We start from the raw sequence: 22,618 nt of genomic DNA, 5'->3' as shown, positions 1-22,618 counted from the left end.
TTTCCTCAAGCCATGCAATAACGAATAGGAGATCATCCCCATGACGGGGCCGCGAGGAGACAGCTCGTTTCGATGGATTTGAGGGAAGTCCCGTCATCTTGGAGCTCTGCTACCAATGACCCAGTTGCGGTATGATGTTCTGGTGGGTTCTCGAACAGTGAACACCGCCCGGAACCTCTCAAGCTCCCAAGTTTCCAACGTACCTGTGCCGGCAATTTTGGGTATAACGAGAAACGGTTAGTAGTAGCCAGCCTGTGGACGCAGCGAACGAGAGCCACCATCGCTTGTTGATAGAGCTACTGGTGCTGGGCCTTTTAGGCGTGAGTCCACACTGGGGGCTCCCTGGTAACAAACCGCCGACCTGCTCAGTAGTGACGTGCATGGCCAATTGTACATCCATAACTGCATGGGGTTTAGCATCGAATCCTTGGTGATTCCGGCCTCCACTAAATTTGACCATGACCATGGTGACGGCGCTTCTTAGGTGCTCCGGGTCGCTCACGATATTTCCCCAGCCCCATTCCCTTACTAGTTGCCTCTTAGTTCACGCACTAGCTTGGTCTTAAAAGAATTTCGTCTTTGCGACCAATTAGACTGCAGCCATGGACGTACCACTCGATGAGGGACCCGAAGCATGTCATAATAATAATATGCTGATGCGAAAGGTCGAAACTCTCGAAACAAACAAGTCACTTGCGTCACGTCCCCCGAAGGCATACACTTTTCCTGCCCAATTGAGGGCTGATATCCCGTCTCCCGCTGTCATGACTTTGCTTTGGCTTAGGGAAGCACAGCCTGCGCCCTCTGTATTATTTCCCTTCGGGGCGAGGCACATAATCAGCCATGGGGATGGCACAAAGTACGTGTTTGAGCCTGCTTGGCTGTTAGATCCTCAGCCCCAGAAATGGCGCCGTTGAAGGACTGACGAGCAGTTGCTCACTTGCTGCTCCTTGTAAGCACCGTGTACAACACGTGTATCTCCAATACGGTACCGTACGCAGTGGTATGTAACGCCGATGTTTTCTTATTTTTCATTCCTTTGTTTTTTCTTTTTTTTTTCTTTACGTTTTTTTCCCTTTTCTATTTTCCTTATTTTTATTTATGTTTAATTCAATTAATTTCTGGTGAAAACCCTCACTGGGCTTGTGCCGTTGAGACCATGTCTGCTCTACTGATGGTTCACGACGGCCAATACTTCACCTTTCACACCGCTGGATCTGATCCTCAACAGCTGGACCTTCCTGCAAACTTCCCTAACGGCTTGCGATCATCACTACTGACTTGGCTTATCTGCTTGCCTGGTGAAGCCGTAGTTTGGATTTAAACTTGCTTCATAAACCCATATCCTCCCCGTCCTCCTGTTCTCTTCCCAATTTGGCCCGTATACCCTCAACTCTCTTCTGTATATCTCTCTTTTCCAACCCCCCTCTTTGTCTCATATAATTTTGCTATATTACAATCTCGCGCTCGTATCCTTCAATTCCTAATAAACTTTACTTATCGTGTAGTATCTCTGTCTGTGGTCACTGCCCTGGCCTGCCCTGTGCTCTCTTGCACTTGCTACCCAACAACACCACACCAAGGGGAAATCCGGGGAGAGCGAATTTCTCGCATAAATCATCGCCTGTTTCCCTGATTTTTTATTTTTTCCCCCCTTCGCATTCCGTCTTTTTCCTTCACCGTGGCTACCAGCGTGTTGACTCCTCCCCAATACTCCCACTCCCACTCCCACCCGGTGCAGTCCTCACGCCAATATCATTCGCTGTCTGACTACCACCTTGCCCGTTCCGCCACCGGCTCCCTCTCTCGCCCTCCTCTTCACGAGACCTCTTCGGCTCTTCTGGAGCGAGAGGGAGTTCCGTCATGTCCCGGGCGATCTCTGCGGCATTCTACTGAAAGCAACGCGGAGCATATGTCGAATATTCCGCCAGTTTCAGGTCCTTCGCCAACCGATGCACACTCTCGTGGCAACCACGGTTCGCTCGAACGAAAGAGGCGCCATGTAGACGACGAGCTTCTCTCTTCTACTACGGAGCGTCGTGAATTTGTGCGCTCTCGGCCTCTTTCCTGGCACCCCTCTACCCCAGTTGAACCACCGCTGGGCTCGTCACAGCATCGCTCTATTGGCGTCAACTCGATCTTGAATCATCCGGCAACGGAAGGACCAGGAGCGCGGACGGCATCAGTAGACGGTGGCCGCGAGGGCCTTGGGGAGCAGATGCTCTCAGACTCAACATCGTCTCATTCTCGGTTTTCTTCCTCATCATCAACAGTGCATCTTCCTTCTCCATCTATGCAAACCGCAAAGCCTGTTCTGTCATCACCTGGCATGAGAAACCACCAGGGTATCGCTCCTATTTCACCATCTGCACGGCTCGTGGGCGCAACTGGATACTTTCCCCCAAGGGCTGGTGGCCCAGGACACTCCCCGCTAGCCCAACAGCTGCCTGGTCTACAGTCGGTAGCACCTGGATCACCTTTACCGGTTGAAACCCCCTCTGGGCATCCTGCGCCCGGATCTGGTCTTTATCACCACCACCAGAGCTCTGTTCCCTCGATCCCAGCATTTGCAAGCCACCGAGCGAGTACGAACCACACCCCGACACCGAGCTCGAAGGAAGGCAGCCCAGCCACGCCTGTATCCATGTTCAACCAGCCGGGCCGTTCATCGCCCGCCCTTTCTGCTGCACCACCACCTCAGTCAGCCCCAACGTACATGAACTCTGGCCCATACGTGACAGTTGACCCTCTTTCTCGGCTACCACCGTCCCTCACTGGGCAGAGTCGCTCTGGCGGGACGGAAACACCTGGCGTTGGAGAGGCCCAGAACCAGTCCAGTACCCTTCGTCCAGGTATGATACCTTGCTTCGTCGACATGAAATCGGGCTCTTCAAGCCAAGCAGAGAAGCGGAAGGCCAACAGCGATGCCTCCAGGAGGTTTCGCAATAGAAAACGGAATGAGATGCAGATGGAGCAGAAAATCACTTCACAGCAGGATGAGATCCGGAAGCAGGCGGAGACAATCCAGAAACAGGTCGAGGAGCTTCAGGTTTTGATGGAACAGCGGGAATTCTATCGTTCTGAGAGGGACTACTTCCGTGAGCAGACTTCTCACTTTGTCCAGATCCCTGCCCGACCGACATCCCCTCAGCTCCTACGGCCGAAGTCTGAAGCCACCGGGTCGGAGAGAGACTCAAGCTTGGACTGGATCAGACGCCCGGTTGAAGGTTGAGGGAGCAACGCCTGATATGTCCTCTCACCAACGGGCGACGGGTCCTCTCGCGCCCGCCCCAAGTGTTACCTCTCTCCCCGGTACAATGTCTGGGGGACGCTGGTCTGCTCCGTCGCCGCACTCGTCCGCACACGCAGACAGACTTGCACCGGACAAGCGACAAGCAAGGCCGATGCCTCCGACACCGGACGCGTGGAATCGCACTGCATAGGGACAGAAGCTGCTACAATGATTACAACAACTTGGCTTGAGCTGCGTCCGGAACCCAGCTCCTCCGATAATGGAACCAAGCATGCTCAGAGTTGGACAACGCCTCCAGTCCTCCTTACTTACCACAATATACACTCCCTTTGTACTGACATGGTCTGGAACCCATTGAAAAAGTATTTGATATTTTGTTTCTCCGCAGCGAGAATTCATACTGCATCGAAGGATTATAAGCACGTTTTGCATGGGAATATTTGGACTTTGTCATTGCTTGGTGGATTATTTCGTCTTTTGTGTGCATGATCTGGTTTATTACGCCTGCACATATTCTCATACGCTTTATATTATTACATTGATACGTTATTACAACAGTCTGATTATTGTCACTGCTGGAGACAACGGGGCGTGGAGCACCGCGTTGATCGGCCTCGCGTGGGGGGGGGGGCAACTGTTTCATCGTTATCGGTGCCAGGTAGTTGGTGTTTGGGGTCTGATTTATTTTCCTATTGGCTTTTATTATTCGCCTTGCTTTTGATACTTTGAGAACGATACCATCGTACTGTACTGCTTTTTGAAAAGCGTGACATTGCTGATATTGTTATTGATGCTTACTCGGCCGTGCGATTGTGGGACTCCATAGACTGTATAGTACAATTGATCTTGCCGCCGTTGCATTTTCCTAAGGCAAAATGGAACATCACCTATTGATTATGACGCAGCGAGCTAGCAATCACCATATAGCGAGAGTCAGGCACCATATATTAAGGAGAGACCTTGCCTGAGGCCAACCAGAGGCCAACCACTGGAGCGGTCTACCCACGTGCCGTTTGCCAGCCTATCAGTCTGTCATTCCTGGCCCTTGCCTCCACACTCTTGCATATAACCTTGGGGCCAGCCCGTCCTTGTCCACGTCCGCTCCTCATTAACGTGGGATGGCATCCTCTTCAACTCTCCGGCTGGCTGCCGACCGAACCGAACCTGGCGTCAGGAACGCATTGATCCACTATATCCCGGTAGTTGCGACGTGAGCCGAACATGAAGGGGCTGCCGATATTTAAACACCACCGCCCCTTTCGGGAGTCGGGGTTGAGGAGCAGGCTCACATTCGCTTTGGTCATGACTTTCGCTGCGATATCGCTTTCGATTTTTTATTTGCTGTCGAGGTTGGTTTCCCATACATATCACAGTGTTATATGTGTACTCCATTGCTGGCTTAACGCTTACTCGCAAATGCCAGCGTTTCTGCTCAAAGCCCGGTACAGAACCAGTCATGCAATTCAATTGACCAAGGGTATCAATGTTTCCCGCATGTCTCGCATCTCTGGGGCCAGTACACGCCGTATTTTTCGCTGGAACGGGAGTCTGCTGTTTCCCAGGATATTCCTGATGGATGTGATGTCACGTTTGCGCAGGTGCTCTCGCGCCATGGGGCTCGGTATCCGACTGCAAAGAAGTCGAAGGTTTATGGCGAGCTGATTGAGGCTATCCAAAAAAATGCCACTCTGTTCTCTGGGAAGTATGCGTTTCTGAATGATTATAAATATACGCTGGGAGCGGACGACTTGACTGCCTTCGGTGAGGACCAGATGGTGGATTCAGGTATAAAATTCTATAATCGGTATAAATCGCTGGCGAAGAAGGTCACTCCTTTTGTCCGTGCATCGGGATCTGATCGTGTCGTGGCGTCTGCGGAGAAGTTTGTTGATGGGTTTTGGAATGCCCAGGTCAATGACCATGGCTCTAGGCGAGAAGCTCCTAAAGTCAATGTGGTTATCCCAGAGGGCGATGGGTTCAATAACACGCTGGACCATAGCATATGCAGTTCCTTTGAGAACGACGAGCTGGCCGATGAGATTGAAGCCGACTTCGCGGCGATTATCACGCCGCCAATTCGCCAGCGCATAGAGAATGACATTCCTGGCGTTGAACTCTCCGGCGACGATGTTGTCTATCTCATGGATATGTGCTCGTTCGATACCGTGGCCCGGACACCCAATGGAAGCGAACTGTCCCCATTCTGTGCCCTCTTCACCGAAAAGGAATGGATCCAATACGACTATCTGAGGTCTTTGTCAAAGTATTATGGCTATGGAGCTGGTAGCCCCCTCGGTCCTGCGCAGGGAATTGGATTCACGAACGAGCTGATTGCGCGACTTACGCAGTCCCCTGTCAGGGACCACACCAGCACCAACTTCACTCTGGATTCAAGCCCGGCAACATTCCCGCTTGACACCAAGTTATACGCTGACTTCTCGCACGACAACAACATGATATCCATTTTCTTCGCGATGGGTCTGTACAATGGTACCGATCCTCTATCAAAAACCTCGGTGGAGACGGTCGAGGAAATGGACGGCTACGCAGTGTCATGGGCTGTTCCGTTTGGCGCCAGAGCGTATTTTGAGATGATGCAGTGCAAGAAGGAAAAAGAGCCACTTGTACGCATATTGGTGAATGATCGCGTAGTCCCACTGCACGGCTGTGCAGTTGACAAGCTTGGACGCTGCGGTTTGCATGACTGGATCCAGGGCTTGAGTTTTGCAAGAGAAGGCGGGAATTGGAAGAATTGTTTTGCTTCCTAGATAACATTTTTTCACCTTTACAGCTATATATGAGTTGTTATAGAAGAAGAAAGCTTTTTGATGTGTTTGATGCCTGATTGTTTATTTTGTTGTTAGAAGATGTGTTTGTTTTATCTATATCAGCTCAATCACTGCCTCTCTATTGCCGCTTTACACCGAAAACTTGCGCATTCATCTTCACAGTGAATCCACCTGCCTAGCAACATGATATTGTGTTGTGTTTGTAATATTTTTTTTATTATCCGTTTTCCCCTTCATTTCTGTTGACTTTTTTCATCTCCCACCTCTCTTCCGTCCTGTTCCCTATTCTACGCCAACTACCAACCACGAAGATGAATCCAAACCTAGGTCAGGGGTACCCTTCACCCTCTCCCTCTCCATCTCCGTCGACATCTTCCCCTTCATCCTCCTCCTCTGCCTCACCTTCAGAAACGAGCAATCCGATATCTCAGCAAACCCAGCAGCAGCAGCAACCTAGACAAGACCTAGCTCGCAAGCCATGCCTAATCCTCATATGTCCATCCGATATGGATGCCTTCAGCGCGCGATACCCCTCCATCCTGACAAAGATGCAACGCGATGCACACCTCATCTTTGCCCGCTCGCTCTCCGATCTCCAGCGTATCCTCACAAACAGAGTCATCTCCACTTCAATTGCAGGATTCATCGTTACAGACGCCAAAGTCATGGGAATCGACACAGACACTGACCCTGCTACAGACACAAACAGCGAAGAGGGCAGCGGGGATGCCGACATAGCAGGAATATCCAAGGTGCTAGGTGGGATTGCGAATGGGACTTACTTCTATTCCAATGCACATGCACTTCCCCATCTGTCTTCCAACGGAGCTATACCAAACAGGGGATTGATACCAGGGTTCGCAGGACCTAGACGTACCAATTCCCCCAGTCCCCGTGAATGGACTGTCGTATTTGCATTCGACTTCCCGTCCCAAGCCGCGCGGTACCCGTTGTGCTTCGGAAAGTACATGGCGGAGACATTCGGTGTCGGATGGAGAATGTGCGGTGCCACGAAGGGCAAGTGTGCATTGGAGATAAGTGAACGGGGCCTCAGGAAGATGGGGGAAAGAGTATACCGGGGAAATAAGTATCGACTCCGCGCCGTGTTCCTGGGATCTGTTGATGAGCGAGACAAAGTGCTCGTTGTTGCGAAGGACGCGAGTGTTGGCAATGGTGGGTTGGGGAGCCAGGGGCAGCCTGAGGTGTATCGTGTGGATGAGGACCAGAGCGGGGACGAAAACGGGGGAGGAGGTGTGCGTAATATGCCGGCAGCAACCACACAAGCCACCGCAGTTGCAGTTGCAGCGGCAGCAGCAGCAGCAGGGGATACAGACAGTACTGCCGGTGAAGACGGGGAGTTTGATATTGAGCAGGTAGAGGTCGGAGACGAAGGTGTTGGATGGACGCTTGCAGCGGATAGCAATGGCCCGACTGGTCCTTCAGGTGGACTGGGCGAGGAGTTAGATATGGACATGGAGATGATTAACGCCGAATATCACCGCGAAGAACATGACTGGGCTGATGACGAGCTTACGGGTACTGAAGGGTCCGAGAGTCCGCAGGAGGACGAAATCGAAGGCGCGAGTACCACTAGCAGCAGCAGCAGTGACGCAGACGAAACCGCCAACAAACGGGTTATATATGTGAATATCCCTGACCAGCGTGGAAGCCAGGAAGCCGATTCCGATGACCCTTCTGCAGCCCAATCGCCAAACAAAAAAAAGAAGAAGAGACCGACCCCCAAGCACGTAGCAAACTGTCCTGTCGCCATCCATGAAGTCGAACAATTGACAGGGGATCGGGTTCAGAATAGCCAACGACCTCGCATGCGTGGGTACGTCGGCTTCGCAGGTCACGTCGAAGATAACAGGTCTATGGCAAGTTTGATCTTGGGTATGTGTGCGGTACGGAACACCAGACCTCTGCCGGAATCTATGCGGGCTTTTTTGCGCGATCATAATCTTGGATAGATTGCCTCGCCTTTTGAGCTGTCGAATAAAGGATATTTCCCGGAGGTTGGTCCTTGATTTGGATTCAGTTATGTGTCGACAACTTGGAGGCGCAGTATCTGCCTCGTACATGAATCTGGACTGGAGATCGAAACTGATATTAATGTACCACATGAAACATAATATACAATAGCTAAGTAGTAGCTGTGCAAGCAACGCCATGCTCAATGAACACATACAAATACAACCAAATCAATGATAGAACACAGATAAAAGGGCGTAGAGAATAGTGTTTAAACCCTTGGAGTTCACTTGGTCTCCTCGCTACTGGGTGGTGGCAGATCACTCAGGCGCTTCGGCTGCTTGTTTCCATAAGCTGGTTTCAAACATTATTAGCACCAACCATTTCAAAAAGGGCAAGAGGTCTAAAGAAAAAGAAGTACTCACTCCGCTCATACAAAACCCACGACGTATACAAAAATATCGGCAGGGCCACGATCGTGGAGATCCACCTGCCAACCACCTTGTTAGAACGAACAGACTCTCACGGTAATACCCCAGGAACATAGGAACATAAAGAATAAAGGGCGAAAAATTATTCGTACCGTCTCGAAGCAGCCTTATACTCCTTCGTCTGCCGGATATCTTGAACGGGGGGTCGTCTAGGCCCCGGTCCAGCCTGAAGATGGGGATCCATGACAACGCGAGGCTTCAAGTTCGGATTTGTATTTCTTGGTGGTTGTTGCGACGACATTTTGCCCCTTCTTTTTTAAGTTCTGGAAAAGATTTTAAAATGGAATTCGGCTATTCAATTGCCACGAGCTTGCTCCCGTTGAGTCGGTGCATCGTTCAAAATGGAAAATCGCGGATGGGACAGAATCGGATCACGTGAACACCCGGGGAAGAAGGGCTGGGTTGGACTGTCCAGTGTCCACCGTATAGTACCAGGCAACCGTCGTGACACTGTTCGCACCTTCCTTGGATCAATGCAGCCGTGTTATTTCCCGAGGGAGGTGCGGCGGCCGGGGATCTAAGATGCGGTCATTGCATCTTCCTCTTTCAGCAGTTGTGCCTTCCCTGACACGATTGTGTTGTGCCACAATAAGCTGCGATTCAGAAGGAAAAGTCCACTGAGCGCCAGGTGGTCATTCCTTCCTTCAATGATTATTTCAGACCGCAATCGTGTTTTCCTCGATTGTGCTACCCCTCTACTTGCATAGCTTAGATAATACTACTGACAATTTAATAGAAGACCAGTATTTTGAGATACTCGCAATTCGATTATGTAGAGTACAGTACTGCTTCAGGACAAGCCTGTGCTTTTGTATGGTATATCGTCGATTGAACGGGGCAGATGGACGCAAGCGTACGTGACCGGAAAAAAAGACAATGAAAAATGGAAAGAGATAGAAGGTATGGTGCAAATCGAAGAAACTGTTTGTCTGTGCCAACCATGAGATGAACGATAAACGTATGGCGCTTTGATGCTGGGAGGTATTCCAGTTTGTATCTTGGTACAGTAAGCATGGTCGTATCAGAAGACTGAGCCCATTGATCCCAGAGACAAGATGGTTGGAAACAAATTCACGAGATAAAATAAGACGACAGAAAATGGAAGAAATCCACATCATGAAGATGCGACTAAAAAGAAACCATAATCGAAGCCGAGAATCGTAAACAAAAGAAAGAAAAGAAAAGAAAAAAAAACAAGAGACGCTCAGTAAAACAGGTACTATGGCTAGTCTTGCCCAAAGACTGCAGACATCGCTATGCTTGATTCAATTGCCGCCCATGACTCCGAAAGAAGAACTGAAAGAGACGATTTCGAGAGAGGAAAAGAAATTCCGACGCGATTAGGGAGGATCGACTTGTCGTACTTGTAGCTTGGTGGTGGCATCTCTAGTCAAGGTTCATAGGGTCGACGGCAGAAGGACGAATCGGGGATTCAACCGTATCTCCGTGGATCCCGGTAACTGTTTTCAGGGGGGTTCCCTTTCTGCGAGCATGGCCAAGGCGAGCTCTTTCAGCGCGCTTAGCCCTGTCTTCGGCATGCTTCTGGAAGTTGGCCATCAGGGCATCGGCGGCACGGCGACGGGGCCGGCCTCCAGGTGTTAATTCGGTAGAGGGGTGCTCGGCAGAGCCGGGAGTAACCTCAGTATTGGGCTTGTCAGCCTGATCTGTGGCCTTGGCGGGAGTGGAAGGAGCCGATTCTACAGCGTCTTCAGTAGTAGGAGCCTCAGTTGTCGAAAATTGCATGCCATGACTGCGAGCGTTCTCTGGGCCATTGTCTTCGATATCAGATTGGCCAGTATCAGTGCCATCTGTGTCACTCGAAGCCTGCTCCAGGAGAAATCGTTTGTTTTCAAACGTTAAGGTAATTTTGAATGATTTCTTCTCATCTGATGGACTGTCCTTGTCCTTGTCCTTGTCCTTGTCCTTTTCCTTTTCCTTTTCTTTTTCCTTATCTTCTTCGGTGGGCTGAGTGGGAGTCGTTGCGGGAGGTGTTTCCGTGTTATTGGCTCCTTGGCGCCGTCTCTTCGGTTTGGGGGTACCAACGGACTCAGTCGTTTTATTAGCGGACGTAGTGTCGGCGCGCCGGCGTTTGCGAGAAGGTTCTTTCGCTTTCGTTGGGACGTTTTCGGGAGCAGGAGGTAAGAGTGATGCGGGTGGCGGAGTTAGCACGGGTGGTTGGCCACTGTCATAAAGCTTGATCATCTTGTCAACTTCTTCAAAGGACATGAAGCTGGAGACATAGATTCCCCTTGCGCGCGCGACTTCTCTAATCTCAAGCATACGGCGCTCTTCGGGGATGTTTTCAAACAGAAAGCATCCTTGGTTATCAACTGGTGTATTGCGGTCTCCGATACGTGGAGGATAGCCAAGGGCTCGGTCCTTTTCAGCTTGGACCAACGACCTCACACGGACAGGGGGAAGAGGAAGCTCATCATCTCCGTAGGTGTTGTTTGGACGATACCACTCGTAATCCTCTGGAACAATAACATACTCTTCCTTGTGTTTGTTGACTTGGCCCGTATATTTCCAACCGTCTTCATCTGTCCACGGCGCCGAAGCTTGTACGTTGTCCGCGAATGGCTTGCTAGAGGGTGGCGTGTTCTCCCTCTCAGTTTGCGGTTCTTGCGCAGGTTCCGGCGAGGTTACTGTCTCTTTTTCATTTGCTTTCTCGTCGACTTTTTGTTGCAGTTCCTTGATCCATATATCAGCCTTTGATGCAGGGACAAATCCTGGTGCGACTGCTGCAGCAGCTAGCTCATAAATCTGCTTAGCGATGGTCATGATATCAGGCTTCCTTGCTGCTTTTGACGCGGAGGTTGGTGAGTGCCGTGCTGACTTCTTTTTAGAACGTGTGGTGGTGCCCGCGGTTGCTTCAGAGTTTGGCTTGTTAGATGCTGCACGTGCACGGCGGTTACGACTCTCCGATTCGAGCGATTCCATCGCTCGCATGGTTGGTTTACGTGCGCGTCCGGAGGTGCGCGCCGCGGCGGAGGTAGTTGTTGAAAGACTGGTCGGAGAAGTAGGGTCTTCCGTGTGACCATCAAGGCCGTAGTTGTTCTTGTACATTTCCGAATCGTAATCGAAATGGTAATCCCCATTTTCAATATCGCCAGGAGTGTTGATGTGGTTGGCGATCTCATCATCATTAGCTTTCTGCCGGGCGAGGAAGGATTCCAACGATTTCCGGCCCACGTTAAGTGTCACCGTGTTGCTTCGTTTGGAAGGCGATTGTGACTGGGTGGGCTCATTGCTTTTGTTTTGAGCCACTGAGGATGCTGAATTCACAGTCCCTTGGTTTGAGTTGTTCGGAGTTTGCTCATTCGCGGTTCTGGTAGACCTGCGGTCGCCGCGACGTGATCTGGTGGATGAGGCAGTGGGAGTTGTGGTCTGTTGCTGCTTCGCAGGTGTAGTGGAGTTCACAGATCCATTTTCCAGCGCTTTAGCGTTGGCAGTTGGTGTCGACTGTGGCTTCGAAGCTGGTGATGCCTTGGTAATCTTTGCACCGGTATTGGCACCAAGCCTTGACTTCCGGTCTCGACGAGAAGACTGTGGAGTGGAGGCGCGCGAAGAAGCCTTAGATGGTGTAGTTCCATCTTCCTGGCTCGCACTTCGAGTTGACATGGACTTTCTAGCCTTGCGATGGTGAGACTGTGCGGCACCCATTGCGGAAGGTGAGTCTCTGGAGTTCTCTTTGTCTGGTTCAGCTTTGATAGTAATAGATTTCTCCCTGGTCGGAAGGTTCCCCGGAGTGATTGTCTGTATATCAGCTTGTGGATCAACTCGAGACTGCTCAGTTGGAAGCTCCTCAGCGGGAGGAGGCGGATTGGACTTAGAGCTCGTCGGAGTTCCTGGCTCAGGCTCTGTGAGAGATGCGTCCTGTACTTGAGAGGCCTGAGTATTGGACCGTGCAAGATTACTAGGACGAGGTGGCTTTGAGGAAGAACTGTACGACTTGGGGTTTCGGAATGGTTCAGAGAAGGCCCTGTGAACTGGAGTCTGTGCAGCACCTGAAGGAGGAGTTTGGTCTGCAGAGTTAACAGCACGCTGGGTTCTACGCCTCTTTGCAGAAGGCAAAATCTCCTCGAAAGACGAAGTGAGAGGAGTTGGCGGAAGAGAGTACGATGATTGTGTTAAATTTGACGTGCTGAGCTCGGGAGCTGGGGCTGTTCTTTGAGAAGCCCTAGAAGAGCTTCGACGCGAGCGTGTCTGGGGAAGTCAGAAAGCGAGAAAGTGAATTGAGTGGAGGATTTGAGGTAGAGGATAGAGAATGGAAGGGGAAGAGGAAGAGGAAAGGAAGAGAAAGAGAACGAGAGTGAAGACATACAGAACTCAAGTCCGCCAGTGCGGCGGGGGAACCGAGCTCACGAGTAACAGAAGCCCTACCAACCACTGGCTTTGTGTTAGCAGGCAATAAACTGGACAATGAATAGGAACAATCCTACTTTTGCCGATTATTTCTTGCGCAGTACGGCTCTCTTTTTGAGCAAATATCTCCTCGTATCTTGGACGATGGCCCCTCCTTTCTAATTCCCGAAGATCATCAGCGTTTTGGCGACTGGTATTCGGTGCTCAAGGCAACGTATTCACCGCAGATGGGCCGTGGCTACGTCTCGTCAACGGGATGAGGGGTTTATTCGCTCGATTTCAGAATCTACCAAGACAGCCATGCAGGTCAGTAAGTGAGCAGAATAAGGGCAAACGGAGCGTTTCGGATCTAGGGAACCACAACTCCTGACCAGCACAACTCCTTGAGCAAGCCACAACCCGACTTACCGATGATTCGAGGTATCCCTAATAACCGCAATATGGTGTCTCGGACGGTTTGAGGGCTACGAAGGGGGCTTTGCGTAAGCGGGCAGGGTACTGGTGCTGTCGGTGAGGCGATGGCGAAGGAGGCGCAACGTCAGACAATTTCGCGGGCGCAAAAGTCCTCCTCGGGCTAGGAATTATCGGGAGCGGGCATTATGGTACGGTAGAGAAACGTCTTCCGGCACGATCGAGGGCGCAAACGTCGCAGCACCCGGGGCGTAGAGGCAGCGCGGTCGTCGAAAAAACGAGAGCTTGACAATCGCTGGGTGGCAGCCCGAAGGAGAACAGCAGGAAATTAGGGCTTGAAGTCACTGGACCCGGAAGCCCCAAACGCCGCCCGGCGCTTATCTTAGCGCTTCTGCTTCACCTTTCGTCGCCTTGTCCCCATCAAAGCTGCCCTCCTCTCCGTCTCCCTTTTCGCTCAATCAGCTTATCCTGCCGGAACAATGCATTGGTGGCAGACTGTTTTCCAGCTCTCCTTGCTGGCCTCGACCGCGCTGCCGGCCGCCGCTGCAAGCTGGGGGTTTGCTGATGCCACCGTGTCAGTTCAAACCAAGGGCGCCGGGGTTGGCGCCGGATTGAAGGAAGAGTATGCTCGATCCTATTGCTTTATCTTGTTTTTAAGACGCTTAATAAGTCAAATGCTAATCTATGTTGCGTCTGATTCAGAATCCCTCAGAACGGCGCTCTCTCTAAACCCGTCCCTCTCGGTAATGCGGATACCCTGAAGGTCGCCCTGACAGCGCAGGAAGGGAAGTCGGCGAAAAACGCGCACCAAGTCTTTCTCCTCCTCGAAGACCCGAATTCGGGATTAGATATCTCCTACCCATTTTCCGTCAAGGGCAATGGCAAATCTCGGGTTGAATTGGTATGGAGCTCGCAGCTCTTGTCGAGATAACTAGCTGACGTGGCCTAGACATGGAAGGACATTCCTACCCAATTTCTTTCTACATCCGAACCTCTTGATGCGAGGATCGTGATCGGATCATTCGGGGGCTCGCCAGCGTACAACAAGCCAGCGTTCCAACTTTCTCTAGCCCGCAACCCCGATGAGCCCGTCCCGACATATGAAGTCTCGCGATACGGAAAGCTCCCTGAGATCCATCACATCTTCAAGAGTGACCCTCGGAGCCCGCCCGTTGTCATCACACTTGCTTTCATTGCGACAGTGCTGGGCGCTTTACCTGTCCTAGCTGCCCTGGTGAGCAAAGCCTTTTCGCCGACCGGGGAGACTAAACTAACGTATTCTGCAGTGGCTATTCCTCGGTGCTAATATTAGCCACCTCCCTACGGCGATTAAATCGGCGCCGATTCCTCATGCCGCCTTCTTGGGCTCGCTGTTTGCTCTTGAAGGCACCTTCTTCCTCTACTATACCTCCTGGACCCTGTTCCAGATCCTCCCGGCCGTTGCTGCCGTTGGAACTGTCGCATTCGTTAGCGGCAGCCGTGCGCTCGGAGAAGTCCAGGGCAGACGTCTGGCAGGTCTCCGGTGAGTACTTGCGACACCGTTAAAACGCATGACTTTGTTCGGAAGACGGGGTGCTTTTACCCTTGATGCAGCGTTCACATACCTTAGAATCGACACTGTAAAATTGATATAAATACACACATGATGTTCGAGTAGTATTTTTCACGGCTGTAAAAGATGTAAACATAATATCTAGTTGTCTACCCACATGAGTTGCCTTGACGTCACCCAAGAAGCGTCCCATTCGGGCTAGCTCCGATACGATAATCCGCTATCTCCAAAATTCATCCCAAGTTCGTCATCCATTTGACAACTTGTCCCTCAAACCAGATCAGAACGCCTAATCATAACAAATCAAATGGGTTCATCCGCTTCCAAACCAGCGCGCTCGGCCGCTCAGGCCGCTTCTCGCCGCCAATACCCTAAACAACCATCTGCCCCTTCACCCGCAACAGCATCACAGAGCCCAGCAGCAAAAGCACCCCGACGACCACCTCCACCTCCGGCCTCACCAGCATCTCGAGAACCAAATATCCCGCCACAGACTCCCACGCAAGGCCCAACTTATCACTCCAAGGAGAAGGCTTCGACTGAGAAATCGTCCGGTGCGTGCCCCGCAAGCACAAACAAACAAACAAACCCTCAACCACCCAATATCAACCTACTTATTATATAATACTAACAAGATTAAATAAACAGCAATTGACCTCGACGGCCGCGACCCGCACTTCGCCGCCTCTCTGCGCTCCATAGGCGCCGTCACGCCCTCCCCCACATTCTCAAACTCAAGTACATTCAACCAGATGCAACAAACCCAAGACCATCATCCAGCACAACCGCATTCACCGACCGTATTCCCCACGGCGTCGAATCCAGCGCTTCTTGTTGTCACGGCGCGGCAAAGGGCTACAAGAGAAGCTGAAGCTGAAACCGAGGACGTGGGGAGAGGCGGGTTTTCCGGACGCAGGTATCTAGATGCGTTGACGATTAGGCAGGCTTTGGCTATGCGAGATAGGCAGGGGCTTCCGGAGGGGGAGATTGAGAGGGCGTTGAGACTCAAGCAGGGGGTTGTGGGGAGGATTGGAGGCAGGAATGGGATTTTTGGGGTTCCATGAGCGGGGTTTTTGGGTCTGCTGATGGATATGTGCGTGTTTTATTATGTATTATATATATATCATGATGGGTTTGACTATAGTTATGGGTTGAACGGAGTACTTCTGAACTTGGGGTCTATTAGTGTTCCTCCTCCTCTATCGGTGTATCATAGTTAGGGTTGTATTAAACGCAGTTCCGATGCTAGAAACTGTTCCAGTTTATCATTCATTGAATGTTCAATTTGCCCGTTTCATAGTATATCATACCTCACTAGATATCTACCATCAAATGGTATACTTAAAGAACGGCGATTTATTTCCCGTCTCCAACAACTTTTCATCGGTATACTCCCCCCTAATATCGCTCTCACTCAACTTCTCTTACTTCTTATTCGCCCAAACACAACTAGCTTCGAGCCCCAGCGCAACAAGCAACCCCGAACCCCGTATAGTAATATGGATTCTCCCTTTCCACGTACATAAAACTCCCAACAATACCCCCAACAATGGCAATAGAAATATTAAACACCGTCCCAATCGCGCGCCAACTCGATGGTGCAAGGTTATTCGCCATCCACGAGGCTGTACTCGGGTAGGTGGGGTAGAATCCGACTGTGGCGAGGACGACGGCGAAGTAAGCGGGCCCGATATGCTCCTCCAGTTTCCCGTTAAAGGAGAGGATTATGGCATATTCGATTGTTATAAGGACCAGGGGGAATAGCGACAAACGGCATTCGCCAGTAGAAACTGTCGGAGAGGATAGAAAAGAATACGGCAGATATGGCACCTGCGATGTAGGGGGTAACGGTCATGAGCTGGGCGTTTGTGACAGCAGAATATAAACGAAGCCATACATGCGCCAGTTCAGCATCGTCTCCTTGATATAATTCCACGGAATCTTCTTCTTTTTGTCCTTGAAGTGGCCACCTTCCTTGATGAAGTGTTGGAGTTCGAGGTATCGGATCTCCTCGGGCTCGAGCCATCTCCCTGAGGCTTTCGGGGAGTCAATAAGAAGAAGGACGACACTCCTAGGATGACAGTGGCTAGGAGTTCAATGATAAATATCCAGCGCCAGCCCTCCTGGCGGCCGACGCCGTCCATTCGCGCGATGCCAGCTGCGAGGAGGCCAGAGAAGGCGCCGGCTAGGGCACTTGCGCAGTGAAAAAGGGCGAGTCGGCCGAAAAGTTCTTTGGGCATATACCAGAATGTGAAAAGGTAGATGGAACCGGGAAAAAAGCCGGTTCTGTGGTCAATTGTGACAGTTAAGATCATTTAAACTACTTTGGCCGGGGGGATGGCGTACTCGAAAATACCAAGGAAAATCCTGTTCACTGCGAGTCCTGCAAAGTTCTGCACTACTCCGGTCAAAGTCATGACGATTCCCCAGCCGGTGATGAGGATTCCAAGGTAGGTAGACGGCTGAGACAAGCTCTTGAGGAGCCAGTTACTTGGGACCTCTGCGCCTTTTAGTCCTTGGTCGAGAAACCCGCATTAGCGCAGTATTCTTACCTAGAAGAATGTATGGGATGAAGATTATGGAAAGCACAACATTCCACTGAACGCCATCGAGGGCCAGATCTGTCAAGAGACCTTCAATTTTTGCATTTCCAATATTGGCTCGGTCGAGATGCGAGAGGTACAGAGCTGCCAGCATGGGAACCAGACGGACATCAACCTAGTTGAGTCGGTGTTAGTCTCTTCGTAGCAGGTAACCCTTAAGCAGTGCGAGCTACTGTACCTTCCACAGTAGCCTTTTCCTCGCCTCGGGAGAATAATTCATGTAGAACTCCGCATCATCAGGTCTCAGTCCAAGAACCTGGATGTTGTCAGTAGTGATGGTGTGCGACACTTCCTCGTCATGGCAGGGCCACGGGCCTTTTCGCCAATGACTCCAATGTCGACGGGTGTGTTGGAGCCAGTCGCAGCAATTTTGAGGACAAGACGCGAGAGATCCAAGGGTTTTCATGATTCGCGGTATCTCATATATACGCGGTGAAAAAACAGTGGGGGTTTCGCAACTCGCAAGGGATCGCTCGGAGCAGTGGAAACCAACGATCATGCCCAGCAATGGAATAATTTCGTCCCAGCAGGGCAGGCATTGGGCATTGTAAAGTCACAATGAACTAATAATGATATGCGGGTTGAAGAACGCTGGAGACCATCCCCACAGCTGCGCGAAGCCACCGAGCACCAGAACCGCAGCCAAGAGAATGCCCGATTCCCGATCTTTTGGTGACGGTGGACCGGGGAAGACGCATTTGTCGATTCGTGAATCGTGCCCCTGATGCGGTGGATACCTAAAGTGATCTACAGATTGCGAAGTACTTACAGCATTATACGAAGCCATTGCAGGAATTCTGGTGGAGAACTGGTGTGTTGCGGATCTGGACTTCAACAGACACCATTCCCTGCCTTTCCTCAGCTGAAATATGCCGACCACGACGCCGAAGGAATAAATACTTAACACGGATGCTCCAAGGTCCAGTTTAACTAACTGTTTACACCCTTAAAAATATCATGGCTGGATTTATACTAAAACACCCCTTGCAATTGCTTCCACTTCTCCCAACACCAATTCCTTCTCGCCGGCCGCATCAACAACAACCACATCCCTTTCGTCGACTTCTGGGCTCTCCAATGCCTCTAGTTGCGAATCAACCATAGTTGATTCCATGTAGTGCCCCTCCGTTTTCGATCTCAGGACTAACCGCTCCTTAAGCTCTGCTTTACGTTCCTCCTCAACAGATAAATGGATGAATGTGACGTTCACTGGATTCTCGAGTAGGTATGCTAGCTTTCGTAGCTCATCACGGTAGGCCTTCTTCAACGCGGAACACGTAACTACCACTCCTGCCAACCCGGGTGGCTGGAACAGGCGGCCCATAACAGCTCCACGGATGTGGGATAACCACTCCCACCTATCTAGATCCGATAGGGGGATCCCCGACGCCATCTTCGCACGGGAAACGCGGGAGTGCAGATCATCCCCTTCTATTGTAGTGGCGTTAAACTTTGTCGCAAGTGAAAGAGCAGCGGTTGATTTGCCGGAGCCACAGGGGCCTGTTAGGAAAATCACATTGCGAGGTGAAGATTGGCTCAAACAATGAGAAGACCAAGCTTTTCGGCGGAAATACTGTGTAAATCGAGTGACAAAGTCCTGAGTCAGGCCTGCCGCATTGCGGAGAGATGGGGCAGCCAACTGGCATTGCTTCGTGTCGTATAGAAGGACCCGTGCTGGTGAGTCATTGTCGTATTTGGTTGCAAAGAAGTTGAGGAGCTTAACAGGTGGGTTGATTGTTGGATCGGGGTTTGAGGTGCGGAGACGCGCAAGCCACTCGCGTTTAGGGAGGGCGTCGAAGGTTAGACCGGCGTGTTTTAGAAGCGGTAGAAGGTCTTGAGTCCAGTGGTTGAGATTTGGGTTTGTGACATTCATGACCTCTGCCGCTTTTGAGGATAGTGTTGCCTCGATAACGCCGGATGCGATAGTGTCGACGGGAGTCCATGACAGAATGTCGTCCAGAATAGGAAGGGCATTGATAGTTTCGGCCGTCTGAAAAATCATAGGGATAGCCTCAGCGGCGTTCCAAATGCCATGCTTGGTATCGGCTATAATCTGACCAACACGTAGGACTCGAGATGAAAGCGCGGTTTCGCGGCATGCCCGATTCACTATGTGCTCAGTTACCAGTTTTGATTGAGCATACCCCATGGACTGGGCATAGGAAAGGGACTCTGGGAGAGCTTCTGGAACCCAGTTTCCGGGTGTGCGGGCAACTGTGCTGACAGACGAGCAAAACGAGAACTTCGCTGGGTGTGGGCCTCGTGTTTCCAGACAGAGGTCTAGCAAGTTACGAGTTCCTGCGATGCAGCTTTGTTCGAAGCTCTCTAGAGCCCAATTGAAGTTGACGGACCAAGCACAATGCATTACTGCTGTGACCGAGGTAATAATATCCTGGTACCCGGCCTCGTCTAGCCCTAGACGGACCTTGTTCGAAAGGTCTGCGGGCAATGCAACGATTTTGCGTTCTGCATCAGGGCTGAGATCAGGCAGTAGAAACCGGGCATGCAGGCTTTGTCGCACTCGATGGAATGCTAATAAAGGCGAGTGAGCGCGAACGAGACAGTATACCTTGCGAACGCGCTCTGATTGAACTAACTGGGCAACAATATGTGCTCCCAGTGAGCCCGTGGCGCCAGTCACAACAACATATTCACCGTCATCGCTTCTCGGAACTGGAACATGTCCTTTGAAATCACGACTGTATCTTTCAATGAGATCGGTCATCCGCTCCTCGACCGGCGTTTGCAGCTGAGGACCGCTACCCAGTCTTAACCGGGTGAGCTCGATGGCCATGGCCTGAATCGAGGGATTCTCGAAGACGAAATTCTGGGAAAGCTTCTGGCCACTGAGGTTCAGTGTCTTCAGAATAATACTTCGTAGGCGGAGAGACTGTAGGCTGTCAACGCCTAAGCTGAACACGTCCGTTGAATCCTGTAATGCAGAACGCTCAATTGGGGCAACGTCGAGAAGGCTGTTGCGGAGGAAATTCGTTAGCTCATCACCTTCCAGTGCTTGTGTTCCGCTCGCATCCTCCTGGTCATAAATCTGGTTAATCTGCACCGCAAAATCACGGTAGAAAGCAGAGCGAATTACAGTGCCTTTATCCGTCTTCCGGTAGACTGTATGCGCAGGTAAAATGCGGATCATATCTCGGGAGATGTATGCGTAGGCAGGGCTCTCTGCGTTGCATTTTTCAATTGCCGGCAGAACGGAGTCGATTATTTGATTGTCCGTTTCACCAGCGCACCCTTCGGCGCGAATCAAAAATAACCCAAGTCTGGACCTGTTTGAACCAAAGGCAACGGCTTCTCCAACATTTGAATGATTGCGAGCAACCCCCTCAATAACCAATGGGTTTGCTTTTTCACCGTTCTCCAGTACAAGCGTATCATCGAGACGGGCATAATATCTCCACGCGTTCTCCTTTGTTGGGTGTTTCTCAAATAAGTCTTTAGTGGCATATGCCCCGTCTGGCCGGTTACTCGCCACCTTTGACGGCCAACCTTCAAGAACACAGAGTTCATAGATTCCGGACATCTGCTCCTCCCATCGAATATAAGGTAGCAATGTCGGCCCTGGTCGAACATAATCCCAGTCAATATCCGAGCGTTCGCGAAACGAAGTCATGAGCTGACCCGTTTCTGTAGTGCCGTAGTGAGAAACAAGCCGGACTCCGTTCTGAGCAAGCTTATCGCCAATTGGTTTTGGACAGGATGAGCCACCGAACATCACCAGTTCTAACCGTGCAAGTACCTTCATACTTTCTTCAGACTCGGAGAGCAGTTTCAGACCATAGGGGACAGCATAGAGAACTTCAATTTCTGGATGTTCCTGGAGTGTCGTAAGCAGATACGGCCCCGTCAACGGAAGATCCGCATTATACATGTATATCAGCTTTTGGGAGTGCATGGCTCGGAAGAGGCAGCTGATCCCATGTGCGTGATAAAGAGGCAGCGTAATAAAACCTCTAAGACCAAAATTATTGGCATAATTTTTCAAGGCCCCAGAATGGGTTTGGAAAATAGGTTTTGGATGGCCAGTCGAACCGCTGGAATGAATAATCCAGGTTATATGTTTGTTCTCAATTAGGCCATCCAGTTGAGCGCGCGGGAGTTCCGTCGTAGTTTCGGCATAATCACCAGCCACAAGTACCGGCTGTAGGACAATTCCTGTTCGCTGGGATACATTTTTTGCGACGGCTTGAAACCCTGGATACGCGATGAGGAACGAAGCCTTGGTGCTTTCAACCAAACTGACATATGCATCCTCAGCAATTCGCGTCGATAATAGAAGAACCGTATGTCCCAATCGTGAAACTGCAAGAAGTGCGATCAGGTACTCAAAGTCCGAGGGACCGAGTAAACCGACAACCTGCACAGGATCATCAGATGTCCGCCGTTGCGGAATCACACGTGCGTATTGGACCGATGCGGCCTCGACTAGGTGGTGCAGCTACACCATGTTTCCGATTAGTATACTTAACGACAGGATCTTCTTTCAAGATATAGCTGACTCACCTCGCGCGGTGTATAGTATGTATACTCCGTACCTTTTAGCGGATATGCCACGATGGGCTCATCAGCCTTATCACCCTCTGCGCGAGCCCGCAAAAGGTCATCGATGGTGTATATCGCGCGTTCTTCAACTTCTGACGCTGAAGTCGCAGACGACGCATTGCTACCCGGCGTCAAGACATCACTTGAGGGTGTTGAAGACGGAGTCACCGGTCGTGGTGTAGCTAGTGACGCCATGATGGTGGTAGTTATCCAGATGGATGGTTGACAGAAGAATTGGACAAAGAGGTGAAGTAACTTATAACATCGGCGACGCGGGAGCCGTGCTCGGATACGCAGTGTCCAAGGCGAACCGGATGGACGGCCATATTTGCAGATATGCCGACTATTGACGAAAACCCCGGAAAACCGATTCCATTGCGGGTGGGCTGGAGGGGAAGTTTGGATTGCGGAGGGCCGTTTGTCTCTTTTTCCGCCAGCGACCCCACACGCTGGCGGATTTCTCCATGGTAAAGGGCGGATATCCGCCGAAATCCGCCCTGACACTCTGGATCACGGAGACTTGCGTTGGTCACTGAATTAATCGTATCCGATAGTATTGCCAGGAATTCAAAGTAGCTTTAGTCACTGGTGGAGAGGCAGGTCAAGGAGGGAAGGAACGACCCGCT

General features: G+C 51.1%; 10 protein-coding genes across 10 annotated transcripts; 6 read left to right on the top strand and 4 right to left on the bottom strand.

Moving 5' to 3' along the window:
• Positions 1 to 1,912: 1,912 nt before the first annotated feature.
• Positions 1,913 to 3,232, top strand: ASPSYDRAFT_26071 (uncharacterized protein; the record flags this gene model as incomplete). The annotated part of the gene is made up of 1 exon (XM_040844243.1): positions 1,913 to 3,232. One exon carries the CDS (start codon positions 1,913 to 1,915, stop codon positions 3,230 to 3,232), a length of 1,320 nt encoding a protein of 439 aa, XP_040707851.1.
• On the top strand, positions 3,153 to 4,224 carry ASPSYDRAFT_284507 (uncharacterized protein). Its single transcript, XM_040844524.1, has 3 exons — positions 3,153 to 3,334; positions 3,397 to 3,564; positions 3,824 to 4,224. The coding sequence occupies exons 1-3, from the start codon at positions 3,249 to 3,251 to the stop codon at positions 3,972 to 3,974; spliced, it is 405 nt and encodes a 134-aa protein (XP_040707850.1). The 5' UTR covers positions 3,153 to 3,248; the 3' UTR covers positions 3,975 to 4,224.
• Positions 4,225 to 4,555: 331 nt separating this feature from the next.
• Positions 4,556 to 6,021, top strand: ASPSYDRAFT_142298 (histidine phosphatase family protein; the record flags this gene model as incomplete). The annotated part of the gene is made up of 2 exons (XM_040841230.1): positions 4,556 to 4,602; positions 4,677 to 6,021. 2 exons carry the CDS (start codon positions 4,556 to 4,558, stop codon positions 6,019 to 6,021), a joined length of 1,392 nt encoding a protein of 463 aa, XP_040707849.1.
• A 332-nt stretch (positions 6,022 to 6,353) lies between these two features.
• ASPSYDRAFT_26069 (uncharacterized protein) lies at positions 6,354 to 8,012 on the top strand (the record flags this gene model as incomplete). The annotated part of the gene is made up of 1 exon (XM_040844242.1): positions 6,354 to 8,012. The coding sequence occupies one exon, from the start codon at positions 6,354 to 6,356 to the stop codon at positions 8,010 to 8,012; it is 1,659 nt and encodes a 552-aa protein (XP_040707848.1).
• Positions 8,013 to 8,299: 287 nt separating this feature from the next.
• ASPSYDRAFT_142288 (uncharacterized protein) lies at positions 8,300 to 8,745 on the bottom strand (the record flags this gene model as incomplete). The annotated part of the gene is made up of 3 exons (XM_040841228.1): positions 8,300 to 8,367; positions 8,439 to 8,503; positions 8,597 to 8,745. 3 exons carry the CDS (start codon positions 8,743 to 8,745, stop codon positions 8,300 to 8,302), a joined length of 282 nt encoding a protein of 93 aa, XP_040707847.1.
• Positions 8,746 to 9,890: 1,145 nt separating this feature from the next.
• ASPSYDRAFT_26068 (putative GPI-anchored cell surface glycoprotein) lies at positions 9,891 to 13,171 on the bottom strand (the record flags this gene model as incomplete). The annotated part of the gene is made up of 3 exons (XM_040844241.1): positions 9,891 to 12,710; positions 12,829 to 12,897; positions 13,160 to 13,171. The coding sequence occupies 3 exons, from the start codon at positions 13,169 to 13,171 to the stop codon at positions 9,891 to 9,893; spliced, it is 2,901 nt and encodes a 966-aa protein (XP_040707846.1).
• A 519-nt stretch (positions 13,172 to 13,690) lies between these two features.
• Positions 13,691 to 14,945, top strand: ASPSYDRAFT_38710 (putative oligosaccharyltransferase subunit ribophorin II). Its single transcript, XM_040845765.1, has 4 exons — positions 13,691 to 13,902; positions 13,983 to 14,181; positions 14,230 to 14,514; positions 14,567 to 14,945. The coding sequence occupies exons 1-4, from the start codon at positions 13,760 to 13,762 to the stop codon at positions 14,804 to 14,806; spliced, it is 867 nt and encodes a 288-aa protein (XP_040707845.1). The 5' UTR covers positions 13,691 to 13,759; the 3' UTR covers positions 14,807 to 14,945.
• A 120-nt stretch (positions 14,946 to 15,065) lies between these two features.
• ASPSYDRAFT_38709 (uncharacterized protein) lies at positions 15,066 to 16,122 on the top strand. Its single transcript, XM_040845764.1, has 2 exons — positions 15,066 to 15,386; positions 15,481 to 16,122. Exons 1-2 carry the CDS (start codon positions 15,140 to 15,142, stop codon positions 15,894 to 15,896), a joined length of 663 nt encoding a protein of 220 aa, XP_040707844.1. The 5' UTR covers positions 15,066 to 15,139; the 3' UTR covers positions 15,897 to 16,122.
• A 38-nt stretch (positions 16,123 to 16,160) lies between these two features.
• On the bottom strand, positions 16,161 to 18,222 carry ASPSYDRAFT_53623 (uncharacterized protein; the record flags this gene model as incomplete). Its single annotated transcript, XM_040848720.1, has 9 exons — positions 16,161 to 16,250; positions 16,312 to 16,530; positions 16,601 to 16,690; positions 16,720 to 16,858; positions 16,897 to 17,118; positions 17,179 to 17,332; positions 17,385 to 17,550; positions 17,614 to 17,727; positions 18,205 to 18,222. The coding sequence occupies 9 exons, from the start codon at positions 18,220 to 18,222 to the stop codon at positions 16,161 to 16,163; spliced, it is 1,212 nt and encodes a 403-aa protein (XP_040707843.1).
• Positions 18,223 to 18,402: 180 nt separating this feature from the next.
• On the bottom strand, positions 18,403 to 22,187 carry ASPSYDRAFT_142618 (uncharacterized protein; the record flags this gene model as incomplete). The annotated part of the gene is made up of 2 exons (XM_040841259.1): positions 18,403 to 21,888; positions 21,954 to 22,187. 2 exons carry the CDS (start codon positions 22,185 to 22,187, stop codon positions 18,403 to 18,405), a joined length of 3,720 nt encoding a protein of 1,239 aa, XP_040707842.1.
• Positions 22,188 to 22,618: the final 431 nt, after the last annotated feature.

Source organism: Aspergillus sydowii (assembly GCF_001890705.1).
Source record: "Aspergillus sydowii CBS 593.65 unplaced genomic scaffold ASPSYscaffold_1, whole genome shotgun sequence".
Lineage (NCBI taxonomy): Eukaryota > Fungi > Ascomycota > Eurotiomycetes > Eurotiales > Aspergillaceae > Aspergillus > Aspergillus sydowii.
The sequence above is the reverse complement of the archived record's forward strand: the minus strand, read 5'-3'. Positions and strand labels throughout refer to the sequence as shown.

What these genes read in the sequence shown, in the direction of transcription:
- ASPSYDRAFT_284507 (XM_040844524.1), top strand. Translation starts at nt 3,249, where the DNA reads ATGTCCTCTCACCAACGGGCGACGGGTCCTCTCGCGCCCGCCCCAAGT. An exon ending in ACAATGTCTGGGGGACGCTG is followed by an intron (nt 3,335 to 3,396) that starts GTCTGCTCCGTC and finishes ACAAGCGACAAG; the next exon opens with CAAGGCCGATGCCTCCGACA. An exon ending in CCTCCAGTCCTCCTTACTTA is followed by an intron (nt 3,565 to 3,823) that starts CCACAATATACA and finishes TCTGATTATTGT; the next exon opens with CACTGCTGGAGACAACGGGG.
- ASPSYDRAFT_38710 (XM_040845765.1), top strand. Translation starts at nt 13,760, where the DNA reads ATGCATTGGTGGCAGACTGTTTTCCAGCTCTCCTTGCTGGCCTCGACC. An exon ending in GCAAATCTCGGGTTGAATTG is followed by an intron (nt 14,182 to 14,229) that starts GTATGGAGCTCG and finishes GACGTGGCCTAG; the next exon opens with ACATGGAAGGACATTCCTAC. An exon ending in TACCTGTCCTAGCTGCCCTG is followed by an intron (nt 14,515 to 14,566) that starts GTGAGCAAAGCC and finishes CGTATTCTGCAG; the next exon opens with TGGCTATTCCTCGGTGCTAA.
- ASPSYDRAFT_38709 (XM_040845764.1), top strand. Translation starts at nt 15,140, where the DNA reads ATGGGTTCATCCGCTTCCAAACCAGCGCGCTCGGCCGCTCAGGCCGCT. An exon ending in TTCGACTGAGAAATCGTCCG is followed by an intron (nt 15,387 to 15,480) that starts GTGCGTGCCCCG and finishes TTAAATAAACAG; the next exon opens with CAATTGACCTCGACGGCCGC.